The sequence below is a fragment of the Symphodus melops genome, assembly GCF_947650265.1.
Source record: "Symphodus melops genome assembly, chromosome: 7".
NCBI lineage: Eukaryota > Metazoa > Chordata > Actinopteri > Labriformes > Labridae > Symphodus > Symphodus melops.
This window is the reverse complement of record NC_136697.1, coordinates 23,660,233-23,676,438: the sequence shown is the minus strand read 5'-3', so window position 1 is coordinate 23,676,438 and position 16,206 is coordinate 23,660,233. Positions and strand designations below refer to the sequence as shown.

The 16,206-nt window shown below is 43.5% G+C and overlaps 1 protein-coding gene across 14 annotated transcripts in view; it reads right to left on the bottom strand.

Moving 5' to 3' along the window:
- Nucleotides 1-16,206, bottom strand: part of ptprfb (protein tyrosine phosphatase receptor type Fb) — a 170,486-nt gene that overhangs the window by 9,015 nt on the left and 145,265 nt on the right. For 7 of the 14 annotated variants that reach the window (XM_079348471.1, XM_079348480.1, XM_079348479.1 and 4 more), the window contains 8 exons: nucleotides 15,279-15,311; nucleotides 13,790-13,887; nucleotides 9,520-9,643; nucleotides 9,054-9,229; nucleotides 4,262-4,381; nucleotides 3,307-3,461; nucleotides 2,196-2,481; nucleotides 380-558 (listed from right to left, as the gene is read on the bottom strand). In XM_079348471.1, coding sequence (XP_079204597.1) covers nucleotides 380-558; nucleotides 2,196-2,481; nucleotides 3,307-3,461; nucleotides 4,262-4,381; nucleotides 9,054-9,229; nucleotides 9,520-9,643; nucleotides 13,790-13,887; nucleotides 15,279-15,311 — 1,171 coding nt within the window. The remainder of the gene's footprint in view (nucleotides 1-379; nucleotides 559-2,195; nucleotides 2,482-3,306; nucleotides 3,462-4,261; nucleotides 4,382-9,053; nucleotides 9,230-9,519; nucleotides 9,644-13,789; nucleotides 13,888-15,278; nucleotides 15,312-16,206) is intronic. The other 7 variants (XM_079348481.1, XM_079348473.1, XM_079348483.1 and 4 more) reach the window with 2 other exon arrangements.

Sequence of the window (16,206 nt, the reverse complement as noted above, 5' to 3'; positions counted from 1 at the left end):
AATCCAAGCACTTTTTTTGCAAACCAGTGTCGTCTCCCCCTGCTGACCATCACAAAGACTGCAGGTTTAAGACGCTTCACTTTGAAAAACTACAAGTCTATTTCTTACAACCTCTGGTGACCACTCAACCTGAGAGCTATCCAATGAGCCCCACTGTTTCACTGAGAGACATGTTCCTCCATTTAAATGCTCTGATCATTAACAACAAACTGTCTAAGAGAGCCACACCTCCAGTAGGAACACGTGGGTGCAGGGAGAAGAGGATAAGATGGTGAACTCGTCTTTTCATACTGACTCGTCCTTGACAGCTCGCCGTCAGCGCCTAAACATCACAGTCATTATATTCAGCTCAGATCTTAAAGCCACAGCCTTTGCTGACCTGTAGCCGTCAATGCAGCTGGCGTTGATGTAGTCGGAGCCCTCGACGCCACGGATGGGCTGCAGGCAGACACGGGTGGACTCGAAAGGCATGATGTTGACCAGGCGGTTCTTGAATTTGTTGCAGGGCAAGTTGGCGCTGATGAAGCGTGACGTGTGCGCTTTGGAGTTCGCCAGTCTCTGTTTAATGAAAGGTGTGAAGAAAGCAGACAGGGGAGAGAGACGGGGAGAGAGAGAGAGAGAGAGAGAGAGAGAGAGAGAGAGAGAGAGAGAGAGAGAGAGAAAATATGAATGACCTGTGACCTGAGATAAACAAACAAGGAAGCAACTGACAATGAGTTGACAATCTCTTTTTTAGACTTCACGTTTCCTGTCACGAGCGATAAGAGGACTCTGCGGCGAGGAATAGCCAAGGCTTGAAGGACTGTAGGCGGGACAAGCTCGAGGCTGGCAGTGGACGGAGCACAGATGGACAGAGCAGGAGTATGTGTGGACAGTCATAGTACTCCAGTATAATTGGTGTGTGTGTGTGTGTGTGTGTGTGTGTGTGTGTGGCCAGACTGTGTGGGCACCGAGGCTGTGGCCCCCACATACGCCGCAATCATTCTCTCACTCTTTCATTCTCTGTGGTTGGCAGGAGTGGAGATGCTATTATCACTTCAAACAGAATGGATCATGGTCATAAGAGGGCTAATGGCAGAGACGCGCTGGGAGGAAAGTGTGTAATAACATCACAGTTGATGGCTATTGACAGAAGGTGTGCGTGTGATTGCGAGTCACCTTGAACACCAGCTGTGTGTATGTGTCAGTGACAGTCACGGTGTGTAGGTGTGTTTGTGTTTCTGTGTGTTTGTTCTGCTTCATTTGTCCATGTAGAATATGATGCTACTGTAGCTACCTGAATGTCACCTAAGCAGATTACTGTGCATCGGCTTATTTGGCAAATTAACGTTTTTGTGAATTAATTCAATCAGCTTGGAGATAGCGACACTGTGGAGAGAAGGTCAGTATTCCAACTGCGGTCTGATGCCCGACTGACAATCTGGTGCTCACAAATCAGATTGGAATGAGAAAGACATGCAGAATTAGGACTTGGCGATGACCAGAATTTTTCTAATTGAGCAATATCCACATTTGTCCTGTAATACAGTTTGATGCTGCCAATTTGGAAAATATCATAAATAGATGGAGGCCCGGAAGAAAAACAAGAGGCTTCATGGGTTAAACTTAAAAAGCTTGTTCTGTCCATCACATGAGGATCAAGTGATTAAACCAATAAAACACTGAATTCAAAGTCAAGCATCGGTGCTCTCTGCAGCTTTTCAGTGATGCTTCAGGGTCTGTGAGCCTAACTGCTCTGAACTTAAGCTTACTGATTTAAATGAATTAGATTTAGGTTTAGGAGCTTAAACAACATGGATCGAAAAGTGTTTTTGACATCAGAGAATAAAAAAACATTACAATGGAGCTGAACTTTTGTTCTGCTGTTTTTGCTGCAGTATGCAAACTGATAGATCCGTCTATGGTAAACCTAAGTTAATAAAGTTTATCATTGTACTTGGCTTGATTTGATTTGATCAGTAGTGAAATAATTGTGATGTTTAGCAACATGACATTCTTTCTGTAAGGTGTAACAATGTCCTCCCTAAACTAAGCAGTGTACCTGAATAATGAGAGCAGAGAAAGGCAGTGTTTTGTGAAGTTCAATTCTGCAGGAGTCAGCTTTGGTAGGAATTTAAATGTGATTTATTACCCTGACTAAGTCATCAAAAAGAGCCTGGAGTAATTCTTGTCTGAGCTGAGTGCTTCTCCCTCACCTTGAACTCTAGCTCCATGGCAGTAACCGTCTCGCCGGGCGGGGGCTGGGTGAGCTTCTGGATGTGGGCGTACAGATTACGTGCCGGCACCTCGGTGTTTCCGCAGGTGGCTGCCTCCAGCAGGGCTTCGTGGATGAAGATGTACTGGTCCTCGGTCTGGACCATGTAGTTCCTCTGGGCACGCATGCATGTCACGTGACCGTAGATGTCCACAGACTTCTCGTGTTTCATGCGCTCCAGCATGGCATCGATCACGATAAAGCAGCCAGTCCTGCCCACGCCCGCGCTGATGGAGAGAGAGAGAGAGAGAAGGGGTAAATAACTTCATGAGTCATGGAAAGAAAAACGTTCATGTGTCTGTTTACTCTGAAGAACAAGATCTACAGAGAGTCTGCTTTTCATTCTCAGCAGTAATGAGAGAATCTATAATGGCCACGAGGATTTTATGTACAAGACACATATAAGTTCTTTACCATTAACCTTCAGACTCTTTCCATTGTTTACAAGCTGCTAGCTTTGCATGCATTGTATTTGTGTGTAAAATAACTACACATGTGTTTGTTAGATAATTAGTGGCCACATACATTGATAAATAATTTTTCAAGCACGAACACAACACTGGCTGTTTTTTTGTACAAAAACTCTGACATCAAAAAGATGAAATAATGAATCAGGAAGATAAGAATCACTGAACTGTAATTATTCCTACCTGCAGGACGACACTGTGGTCAAAAAGATGAAAGCTTCATATCACACATCTTTAAGATTAGGATTATGTTCTGTGTCGATGCCGGGCACCAGAAAACAGAGGACCTTTGAGCTAAGTTGACTCTTCGTAGCGTAATAGCAAAGCAAAAATAAAAACTGTAGCTGCAGATGGTTAAATTAAGTCTGTGTTTACAGAAACATCCGGAGAGGATGTAGACCGTCTGCAGCATAAGGTACGTGTCCTTTAGAAAGCCTGGGCACTTATCACAGATGGAAGAGATTAAAACACAGCGTCTCTCCCCGTCCTTTTTAACCATGGAGGAGACATGCCATGAACACGAGGTGAAAATGATCAATTCATCAGCTGTAAACACATACTGGGCGTCTTCCCTTTTACACCCACCTGCAGTGAACCACCATGGGTCCTGCATCCGGAGGGTTGCATGCCTTTACTCGCCGTAGGAAGGCCAGGATGGGGGTGGGGTACTCTGGCACGCCGTGGTCTGGCCAGGCCATGAACTGGAACTGTCTCACCTCTCTTTTCTCGCTGGAGCCGTTCTGCAGGCGGGTCAGAGGGGTCGGGGAAGAACAAAAGGTTTGAGTGTGGATGAATACCCCGACATCGTGAATTTTTAATCGGCAGCTTTTTTTGAAAGAGAAAACCCGTCATGTTGGCAGAAATGTTTAAAACGGTTATGAAGTCAGAGTTGATGAAAGGAAGCTAATGTTCTACAGTTACGTTTGAACAGCACCAGAGATGTACTTGTCAAACATGCAGATATTTTTAGCAAAGGTCTGGAGTTGACTCACTTTAATAGCAGTACATAATGTGCTCTACTTTCACCGCGGGGATCTTTTTGCAACTGAAGGTGCTGATAACGTGTACAATATCGGAATAGAACTCCAGCAGCTTCTCAAATAAAGTTTTAGCATTATCGCTCGTCCTGATTGAAACCAAATAATGGCTTCAGCTGGAGACTTGTATTTAATTAGAGAATATAATAATGAAATTATGAGCAAGTAATGGAAAAAGAGCTGGCAGAGGAGAAATAAAGGACGGAACATCAGACGCATCATCGTGGTCTCAACTATATGAATCAAAGCGGAAAACTGAAATCTTTTATTGCCTTTTGAGAGAACAAGAGACAAATATTGGATGTTTAAAACCAATTACTGCATCGAAAAAAAAAAAGATTACAGTGGTAATACCCTTTATCTGACTTGAGAAAAATAAGAATTTCCTTTTTAAAGAGTGACCCTGGTGATGATGAACAGCAATTTTTTCCCGCTGGAAACGTGGCCTTTACGAGGATGTCTCCAAGTGTGGTTAACTGCAAATGAAAACGGCAGCGCTGTACCTTGTAGAGGGCAAAAGTTCGGACGCTGTAAGTAGCCAACTCCACGGTGTCCAGCATGGTGACCTGGATCATCCCGTAGGTCTCTGTTCCTCGCGCTGGCCAGTACTGGTCACACTTCACCTGGCAGGGCAAGAGAAAGGGCACGCTGTCAGGAGAGAACTGCCGCTAACATCCACCGTGAGACTACTGAGAGGCTTGTAGGATCACACTGATTAACAAGGAGGGAACATTAGAGAGGTCAGATCAAACGCTCCGTCCAGTGCCTAATTAAAAAGTGACGAGCGGCAGTCAGCTCCTGTATCTCCTAAAGAATGAAAACAAGTGCATTCATGTGTGTCTGTATTTGAAGCAGGCTTCAAAGGGGCATTAAAAAGCTCACTTTGTCTTTTAGCAGCCTGTGATCATTTTCAGTTAGCTAATTGTCAGATGCTTTTCAACCCTTTGTAACATATGCTTTTGGCACATTTGTACACAGAACAAACTTCACTTCTGACGAGGCGAGAGGTCCTCCAAACACTGGCACTAAGTGTCTTCACTTCACTGTGCGTCTCTGCAAACGGCACACTTAGTTTAGTTACATTTTCACTTTACTCCCTCTCTTTTGGCAAATCTCAACGGCCATTAAAATGGAACAAAAACAACTTTGAAAAATTAGACTTCTTCGCTCAAACATTTATAGAACTCTTCCTCATCTGATTGATGAGAGTCACTCTCGGCCACCTCTCGAGTCTGGCTCCTATTTTCAAGCTGCAGTAAGAAGGCGTCTGTTCAGGAAATGTTGGAGAAATGGGTCCTAAACTACTTCTGAATAATTTGGAGTTCAAAAATAGGTCATGCAGTTGCACAATCATGCTCCGTTTGATTTTTATAACACCTAATAGTTGTTCGCAGGCTCTTCGAGTTTTCTAGCAACGATGAGTCACATCATTATCTAAACACTGGGCCGAGCCTGCTGATTGGTCTTTCTTCTCGCTTCAGGGCTTGATGGATGTTGTGAAGAATGAAACACAGAGAAGCTAAAGAGCTTGCGACGTGTGTCCTGAAATTCTAAGGCAGGTTCAGCTGAAGTTGCGCCCATTTTCAATCAGTCAAAGGCTGTGACTTTAAAAGCATGAGCTTAAAAAAAAACCCAACACATTTTATGTGTTTGCCTTAAATGTGTAATTTCAGAGACTCCCCATATGTCTGCTCTGTTTACATGTAGAAAGAAAACAAAAGCAAAATGAGTTCTGATGTTGGGATTTCCAGGACTACGACTTGCTGCTATTGATCTGGGCAACATGGCAGGAAGAGATGTGGCGCGGGTAAGCTAATTATATTGATACTGCAGCACAGAGCTGACATTTGGAGGCACCTCGGCTTTCTCAGGGAGCTGGTACAAATCGACAGACAAAATGCGCTAAAATTCACCCCCTCACATTTCACCTCCCCCGGTGACAGCTCCCATTCAGAGGCAGAGGAAGAGCTCGCAGGAGAAACTCAATTGAGTGATGGGGAACCACTTGCAGTACAAACATATGGATTAGCAGTCAGCACAGTAATGAATATCTCCCTGCCGTCTAAGGTTGGGTGGCATAGTCTATTCCTTGCAAACACACACACACACAAAGAGAAAGACACTCACACACACACACACACACACACACATACACGCACACACACGCACACACACGCACACACACACACACACACACACACACACACACACACACACACACACAGGCCGCAGGTTTCACTGTCATCTGTGTGTGCTTTGAAGCTGGCTTCTCACATGTCAACACCTGGCCTTTAGCAGAGGACACAGACCTCTTATCCACACACACACACACACACACACCCACACACACACAAAGTGAGTAATACCGCCGGTCTCATTTGAAGTCCCCAGCCTTTTAAGGTTTTCACTAACTAGTAATGATGTTGCAAAAGGAAGCTGAATTTTTCTTGCTGTCAGATCTCATCATATTCGTCATGCTCCTCCGTTTGGCAAAGACATCCGTCTGGCTGGGTGGTGGGAGGTTGACTCACTCACCATATGTGTACTTCAGAGTGTGTACGTGAGGGAGAATTAGACAAACAGAGGGTGTTTGTTTATGTTAAGGAAGAGTAAAAAAAATAACAAAATCCTTAAAAATGTATCAATATCATGTGTCTAATCGGGAGTACAGACGACTTTTTGTGGTGACTTGTCTCGTTCGAGATGTCAAACATTGTTTGTCTGGTTTGCAGTCTGAAAGTCTTCCATCATGCAGAAGCCATTTCATTATTTCAAGTCACGTTTAGTTTCCTTTTTGTTCATTATAAATGTCACGAGTCATTTTAATTCAACTTTTCAGAACCCTTGTTCATTACTCTGGAGGTGTTTATTGTCATTTAAAGTAATTCAACACAAAATAGACATCACCTTAAACTGGATCCCAAACATGCTTCCAACATTTATGATATTAGCAATCCGCCGAAAAACTCAACATAGTCGTAGTGCTGTAAAAGAGAGACGTAAAACATCATCTACTAACATGGAGATGTTTGTTTAAGGTGCTCTGACCATGGTGGACGTTGTTTCAGTGATGTCACTGATGTGTGTCTCTGAGGAGGACAGAGTGTCGATCGCCATTTTTGAAACGCTGTCTCCACCTCACTTCAGTCAACCCAGAGACAGGTGAAGAAGTAGAGCTGAGGCGGGCTTAAGCCTCCTGGAGAACAGCTTAAATGTGCCACCCTGACAAGCCTCTAATTATGCAAATGCATGCATTTCACTTAGCTCCAATATCATCAAAATGGATGAGTTATAAAAAAATGCATCCTCTGTTCAGTTTGTACCAACAAAGAAACGACCCTTTAGAGATACATATTTTTATCTGCTATTGATCTAACGGGGATTCTTTGGCTTTTGCAGGCAGCCTCAAGAGGACACTCGAGGAACTGCATCTTCTTTAACTCACAAGTTCTCCCAGCCCCACTGGTGGAAGACGGGCTTGGCTCTCTACATCTTTCTCCACAGTTATGGCAAGCCAATTGATTCTTAAACGTGTGTAGGAGGTGGGGACAGGCTGAGAGCTGTTTCATTTCTTTCGTCCCTGTGTATGAACACTGTGTGTTTGGCTGTGAGTCTGAGATCAAAGCAGGAGAGGGTGGTCATCAGTCATAGAGCTCTGAAATAGCCACTCAGACACACTAAATAAAAAGAGCTATTTGGGAAGATGTGTGTGTCCTCGCTGAGATTGACTGAGTAATAAAAATGATCTCAAAAAAACATATCGAGAATTCTCCATGGTACAAACTAATGAGCTCTGTTGCGAAGACATAGTTCGCCCACAATTTACCTAAATGATTGATTGTGCGTATAGATTAAAATCAAAACAGATGATGTTTTGATTGTAAGAATGAAAAGCAGTTTATGTATATGCTGTTTACTGAATAATAAACTTAGCTTGAGGTAATCAACCACCTCCTCACCATCCCAAAAAAATCAATGCCGAGGATTTTGGAAATGAGCTCTTTCATTTACGATCTCTTTTACTTCCAGTCTGCTGTCTTGGGACTCTTCTTGATTAGGCCGCCGTATTGCACTCACTGCTAAAGCACAACATACGGAGCATGATTTTTGTGATGGTAATTAAAAAGGCCATCCCAATTTTGAATCTCAAGTTGCCCATATTCTCCTTTTTTTGTTGCTTTTATTAGCTTGAATGTATTTATAGGAGCACACGGGTGACAATCCTTTTAACTCCAAGCACAGAATTTCATTACGGTGACTTGGCTTTGAGAGCCGGATTCAAAAAGAGCAAACATAAATGAGACACTCGACGTCTATGAAACCTTGGCACGGCGTTGCAAAAATAAATATGAAACAATCAGGAACGAGCTCTCAAAGCAGTGTCTACATAATGAACTGGAGTGAATTTGCATCATAATGAATATATGTGTGACTACTCTGCACATGCTTGTAAAAAAAACTGAACGTTTTTCCTTTTTTTCTTGATCGAGGGCAAACACGTGTTTGCATCATGTGCAGAGTGTCCAAAGTAACTCCAACATCAGGGAAACACTAACAACAGGAGGGAGGATAGGAAATGCTAAAAAAGAAGAAGAAGAAGAAGAAGAAAAAAAAAAGAACAAGCTTGTTTTGAAATTTAACTTCACAAACAGTTTGAGGAGGAATTGATGCAGAAGTTTTAAAAGATTGCTGAAGACTCAGGGAAAGAAGCAACATGAAGCGATACTGTCCACGGACAACCAAACTATCCTTTGAAGTCCTTGTGACTTTGATCATGCTGACAAATCCTGCTTTAAAGTAGGACCGGGCTTCTACATGCCTTCAGGCTTCGTTTGGTGTAATGTTACTTCTCTGGTCTGGAGCTACACAAGTATACTATAGACATCAGGAAACTCCAATCTGGGCCATATTTCAACTTTAAAATACTGACTGTCTGGAACAGCACAGAACTTTCAACTTCGATGGCTTTAAGTTTTACGAGAAGGTAATTTTTTTTGTCCTCTTTGTAAGGATGTCCCTTCTATTCAGAGCAGTCACCTGTTGGTTCCTTTGGTATATCGGTTAAAGAAGTGGAATAACAACATTGGTTTAAACCTTAATCCCCAGATTGCAAGCTGCTTTGACAACCTATGACAACAGTAACACGTATTCCTGGCTTCTACATTCACTGGCTTGTCTTAAATATAGCCAGACACTACTTAGCATGACGTTGCACTTTCATCTTCTTGATTTAATTACAAACCTCTGATGAGACACAAAAAGTGCTTGTCACTGTTAGCCTGTTTCTTTCCTTACCCGTGACTTTTCCTCCAGCCTGGTCATCATGACGATGGTGTTGGATCTTTGCTCCCACACCATCCTCCAGAAGTCGCTCAGGGTCTCTGGCAGCGGCCCCTGTGTGGCGATGTAGGCATTCTGCTTTCTGTAGCCGTCAATGTAGTTCGAGTTGATGTAATCACTGCCTGGAACCGCTGAAACAAAGACGAGACGTGAGGAATTGTGCCCATCGTAGAATCGACTCGGGTTTATTCGACCTAATGAAGCTGCTCGGAGTCAGAGATCTCTCCAGAACAAATCCTATTGACAAGTCTATGATGACTACTCTATAAGGCTGAACAAAAATCTTAAACATGCTTAGTGGATAAAACCGGAGACTTCTAAAGCAGCAGCTGCAGGTTTGGTCTTTGTGAAGGAGGTCTCAATCAATGGGAGCCTCAGTCAACTGCTAAATAAGAGGTTAAGTGGCGACATAAGCTCTTACCGTCCACAGAGGTGAGCACCACTCTGGAGTGGTCATAGGCAATGACATTTGCATAGCGATTCTTTGGCTTGTTGACCTCCATGTTGGAATTCTCCCAGGTAAACTGCTGGCCGGGATCAATGGACTGTCAGAGAGGGCAAGAGAGGAAAGACACAGAAAGAGGAGAGAGAGAGAGAGATCAATTATGAGAGAATGGACAGAGACACTAAAGAAGGCAAGAAGAGAAAACAGAAGGATTCTCCTGAGTCTTTTGTGGATAAAATGGGATTAGACTGGGGGGGGTTAGGGCAAACTGACCCCACTGTTGGCTGTCACTCCATGCAGGAGCAGACTACTATGGAAAACAAAGCTTTAAATGGAACAAACACTCACGTCATGTCTCATGAAAAGATACAGCGAACGGTGCAGACAGGTAATTGTTTTGTTTTTTTTGCAGATTGTAAGAAACACTATGAGAAGAGGAGGCGCCTTACTGCTGGTTAAACTGCTGCTGCTGTTTGTGCGTGAACACATTGATAATTTGCATGACATTTGATGCCTTGAATGCCAATGAAGAAGAAAGACGGAGGCACACGTTTTAGTGATTTAAATCCATAATAAATAAAACAAAGAGGCCACTGAGCCAACAGGAAAGCCGACAGACGTTTGACTTCAATGTCTTCACCCAGCAGGATCATAATGTACATTTGACCTCAAAACTGAGAGGAGCTTTTTGTACAAACTCTCTCCCTTCATGCTTGTCCTATTGAATTACCTGATTCTGAGAAGTCACATGCATGAAGCCTAGCAGGAACTATGATTCCCCCCTGTCTTCTTTTTTTTATCTCTAATCTTCTATTTCTTTTGCCTTTTTCCTTCATCTTTTGTTTCAGCCTCTCTGTTTCTAACCCTCCCTTTCTCCTGCTATTTGTTTCTCGGGCTAAGACGACAGTCGACTGCATACATATTGATCTGGTGAGATATGTGACTGCCTCCCATCCCTTGGCTCGATAATGTCACAGAGTCTCTTGTTATTCTGTATCGATCCCCCCTCAGCTCAGACCGGAACCATGTCCACTAATTCCCCAGACCTTTCGCCTCACAAATCCAGCAGGAGTCACAATGACACCTTCCAAATTCCTTCACTTACTTAACACGGCTTTCGCACAAGTTTAATTATTAGAGTTCATTTGTTTTGACAAACCGATGGATCAGACGTAATGGTCATAAATATTGGCTAACTGATCAAATAAAGGGTGCAGTGTGAGGTCAGTGGAGAGTTTAAATCAGGCTCTATGGTGCACTTTTACAAGTGCTCTGAAAGTGAGGCAAAGTGCTGTTTACCTTAATAACAAAAGTCAGGACATGTTCATTCAATTTAAATGTACATTTTGGAAAATATCTCACACATAATTACATATTAATGCAAGTTTGCAGCCACTACAGTTTAGAGTAATGATTCTCAACTGGTGGGTCGGGACCCCGAGCAATTTTTAGTGGGTTACAAATTATTGGCTTGAAAAAAATGTGTCTAAAAGAGAACTGTGTAGCGCTTTTTAAGCCTTTTTTAAAAAAATCATTTTTTAAATTCTGTCACATGATTTGTACTGACTGAGGTCCAAAATGCAAAATTTTTCAGTAAAATGAATCTAATTGGCTGAAAAATCAGAAATTTGGAGTCGCAATTTTTCACAGAGGAAGCTGGTGTGTCCTGAGGCTGGTTTAGAGAAAACTAGATGCAGGTCTATGCAGAGAAGTATTTGGCCGTCTAACGAGAGGAAACTTGCTGTCATGTTGTTCTTGAATCCTTTTTGAAGCTTCAGTGGACGTTTCAGTCCCTCATGTCATCATAAATAAATCCCTGAATGTGTTTCAGTTGTACTTTATGATAATGTGAAGATGTGACATGAGAACCGGTAGACGGAAACCAACGTCATGCTGTCCTATGGAGCGGCACCACAGGAGTCACATTTGTATAAACTATTCTAGACCATCTCAGAGAGAGCTATGGATGTGCTATATGATTTTTGTACAAGAGAAAAAAAAAACATAACAAATGCTCATATGCAAGAAATCTTCCACTACAGCTCTAAATAGCTCAGCAGTAGTCATGTGAGTTCGCTTGTTTTGCCGCTGATGAGCTCCGCAGTGGCAATTTCTCTGTCTGTGACGGCCAGTACGAAGAGAAACATTTCATTTGCTGTCAAAATATTTCACATCTACTCGAGTGCTCTGTGAACGGAGTCCACTAGATGGTTGACAACTAGCACGACAGTTAGCGAGAGATGGCAAAAAAGGTGAAAAGCAAACGCCCTAGTTATTCTGGAAATGCTTTCAAATGAACTTAATGATGCTACTGTATGACGACTGCAGCGTGATAATGCTTCCTGCAGCAAAAAGACAGTCAGGGGCAGCCGCGGCATGCCTGATTGACAAATTCTGCTCATTACCCAGAGTGCACATTGCTCAGTGTGATGCGGACTGGCGTTGGTAGTAGAGGAAGTGTCAGGCCGCCGAAAAAACTTCTGGGAGAGGAGGTGGCGAAGTCTCAAAAAAATTCGCTGCCTCTGGGGAAGGCGCAACGGGAGCAGCCGGTGAACGTGACTGTGACAAAGCACCACGAGCTCTGCCACAGCGCCTTGGCTGGCGCAGAGAGGGGCGGCCATCTGCCGGGCCACGGCGGGGGTCTTCCCTGGCTAAGAATGGTACAGAGAGGGGATGGGGACGGGCTGGGTGCCTGCAGTCCTGCAAGCCACTTCTCTGGCTTGATTTGTTTATACTAACTCAACCATCCGGGATGTACTAGAGGGGCACTGAGCTGCACTAGAAAGATCTTAATTGAGTGCAGAATTTTACCAAAGCCTAATTAAGTCCCCTGCTAGCTGTTAGTTTTACACTAAACCTGACAGAAAGACTCTAAAACATATAGTGTATAGAAAATGTTCAAATGGGTTTCTAAACACTGGATGAATGTGTCGCTGCTCTCGCATTGTAATGAGTCGCTCCCACAGATTTGTATTCAAACCTACACCTCTTTTTATGTTTCCTCTGCTGTCAATGATAGAAAGGAGGCAAACACATGATAAGAAAGAGCTCTCAGAAAGACTAAACACAATTTAGCAGCAGTACAGACTGCATCCTCCAAAATGTTTAATCAACACCACCCACAGCTTCAGCAAAAACACAACACTCTGTAACCTTATGGAGGCTGTTGTATTTGGATGTCTTAATTTCAGCTGGGAATACAACAATTGAGAAAAAGATCCTGCATGAAATCTGAATGAATAAAAAACCACACTCGTATGAGACAAACATTTTAAGATTCAAAGAAAAGCACTACGGATGGTTTCAAATTATTTCTCTCACGTAGGCAGTACCACTGGGCAGATGATTCATTGGTTATGTAAAGCTATCAAAATGTATTTGATTTTCCGCCGTAACTGGACAGGGCAGGCAACGGAACGGCAACAAAATGTTGGCTAAAGTTTGGCTTGCGGTGTTGCTGAGGGGAAGGTTATGAGGTCATCACAATCGGGGTTGTTTTGTTTTTTTCTCTCTCTCTCTCTCAGGAGTGTGAAACTGTGCAGCAGATTTTCATGCTGTAGCAACATATGCTGGCCACAGAAAACAGACTGGAGGCAATCAAATAACCTTTCAGGACAAAAAAACCCAAAACAAAACAAAACAAAACAAAAAAACCCAAAACAAAACAAAACAAAACAAAAAAACCCACCCAAAACATCTCAAATCATCCCTACTGCCTCGTTGTATCCATCAATGTGAAGAATAGTGCTGATTACTCAAAACAGATCGAACAATCAGGACGACTAAATAAAAGACAGCTCTTGTTTTTCTGTATTCAAGGATGCCTCTCGTCTTCATCTGGCCTCGCTTTGTCCCCAAACCGACTATGTGGCACTTTAAATGCAAATGTGCTAACTCTTTTCTGAGGGTGAACACTGACAAGAGATAATCCCTCACCGAGTCGCATCGGAGAGACCGCCAGCAAAATAACATTCTCCGGGGAAACATCAAGCCACACACAGATTGCTTAAGCAACCCGCCACCTGCTAGTTTTGTGAAAAAGCATCTCGCAGCATTTAATGTAAGTGCTGGTGTCCTAGTGCGAATGGTAATAGAGTTGTAAAAATAACTGAAGAATGACTGTGAAGGAAGTCTTCTATAATCCATTAGAACACATGCATATAGGATCAAAGAGGCAAAAACAGACACTCATTTATTGGATCAAAATAGGGGAAACACCAATTCTGCATCACTGCCGGGCTCTTACCTCGTACTCCTGGGAGAAGCGGAGGCCATCGTTGGCCTTCAGTCGCTCTATGTGGTCGGCAAGGTCGATGACGGGAATGGGTGGGTGCTCCCTCATTCCTGGGAGAGAGGAGGAAGAGGAGCATAGAGGGGGGGGAGGAAACACACACACACAAAAAAGAATGAGATCTGACTGTTCTTACATTATGAGACATGCACATGGACTTACACTAAACACTGGCTGGACCACAGGGTGAGTGAGGCTACCAGCGGGACCATGAGGTGGCTGTGTAACAGTGAGGAGAGTGCACTTTGTCCAACAATGCATGAAGAGAGGGAGAAAGAGAGAGAGAGAGAGAGAGAGCGAGCGAGAGAGCGAGAGCTCACAAGTTGAAACAGGCTGGTGACATTTGGTGACATTTGGTGATGTCGTCATGCTAAGTGAGGAGGACAGAGGTGGGGCTGGCACAGCAATGCACATGAGTGACTGGGTGAGCATGCTCCTGGAAGGAAGCGGGAGGAAAGACATCTCTGTGACTCCACAGCGCTCAATCGGTGGCAGAGGTGGGATCAGAGAAGGAACCCACAAGTCTCTACAAATCAGTCACGCTGTCACTTCCCAGGGAGAGAAAAAAAACTGACTGGTCACCAGCCAAAACTCATTTCTTTGAAAATCTCTTTCTCAACAATGGACTATCTCCTGGCCCAGCCTGGAGCGCTTGGGCTGGGATTAATTTCAAACAACCCCCCTGCCGCTCTCTAGATTTCTCATCGCTGGGTTATTGGATGATTTATTGCTAATCTACCGACACAAATTCCCCCTGTGCCTCTGAACTTGGCAAGGCTCTGCGCTTAAACGGATTGTTGGGAACTTGCCTCATGTGTTCAAAGTTAACTGTATGCGACACATGAAGGGGCTCTGAAGTTACACAGGGAGCATCATTAAACTTACATATAGCCGGACGTCACACAGAGATCAGAGACCATCATGGTGTAAATATTAACATTAGTGCCTTTGGCAGAGCTGTAGGGTCATGGGTCACGTTTTCAGCTCATAATTACTGTAATGTTAACGGCTAATGGCTGGTAACTATGGCCACTGCACAAAATGAGACCTGACCAATTACACTAATTTAATACTATCACACAGAGAGACATTAGTGTATGTGTTTTTATGTGTTCAGCCAGGTCCTTTATGGCTATGTTGCTGGGTAAATGGAGAGTGAAGCCATACATAACAAGGCTGATGAGTAACTGTCCGCTCTGCTCAACTGTCCTTGAAACCATCGAGGCCTCTGCTTCTGCACCAAAAAGGTGTTGTGGGAAGTTCACAGCTGGTAGAGGACACCGCTGCATCCCATAGAGCGCCAGAGGCTACAAGCTTGTGAGGCTTGTGATGTCTGTCAGGGTTGCATCGAGGGGAATGTGATCGGGGGTGGGGGGGGGAGTGGGGGGGAGGACGAGTGACTGCATGTGTGGGAAATACACAGTAGGTGAGATAGCAGACTAACTTGGAGTGTTGGGGCAGCGATGAGAGCTGGGACCTGCAGAGAGAGGACAGTGAAGGAGGGAGGAAGAACAACACTCAATCAATGGAGGTGGCTCAGGTTCAGACCAGGGCCAAACAGTATCTGCAAATAACCTTTTAACTGTTGGCAGGAGCAGACAGCGGGCGGTGCACACTCTCTCAGGATAATTCAAGTTGTGTAGTTTCGGTTGTTAAGCAGAAGTGTATACAAAGCTTGACTTTAAAACGCTCCCCTGAGACGGCTCAGTGTAAAGAGCACTCCTGTAGAAAGGCTACTACTTGTGTTTCCTGAAGTGTTAAAGGAAAATCTCCTCTTATTGCAACTTGGGAGTAATTGTCAAAGAGTTGGTCAACATATTGGTTTTTCACTTTGAAAACAACTTCCCACAAAGTAACTGCTAAGATCTGGAAACATCAAAACGTTCGGTCTGAGGTTTTTTCTTAGACACTATTTCAGTCCCTCGAGGAAGCTGCAACGTCGGCTTCACAAATATCATCCAGGGTGTCCCTCCTGTCTGTCAGGAAAGGTGATTATTTAATGTACAAGTTCTGTGATAACATTAATTTAGATGGTAATTTACACCTCATATAGTGTGCAGGTATAACGTCAGAGAAGTTCAGAAGTACTTGGCTTATTCTGTGTAAGATGTGAAGTTCTATGAGCCTGACAGATTTGCATCTTTGTTTTTTTTTTGTGATGGAATCTTTCGATTGAAACCTGTTGTCATTTTATTTATTTTAAGATTCATCATTTTGCAGTGTGCTTTATAAATATACCGCGCACCTTAAAACCTGAAAAATATTTGCTAATAAATCACGTTTTGTTGGAATTGTTGTGATCTTGAGCCTTTATTGGTAAGGATGATTAAAACTTCAAAAACAGCTGCAACCATTTGGCAAATTTGCAAATA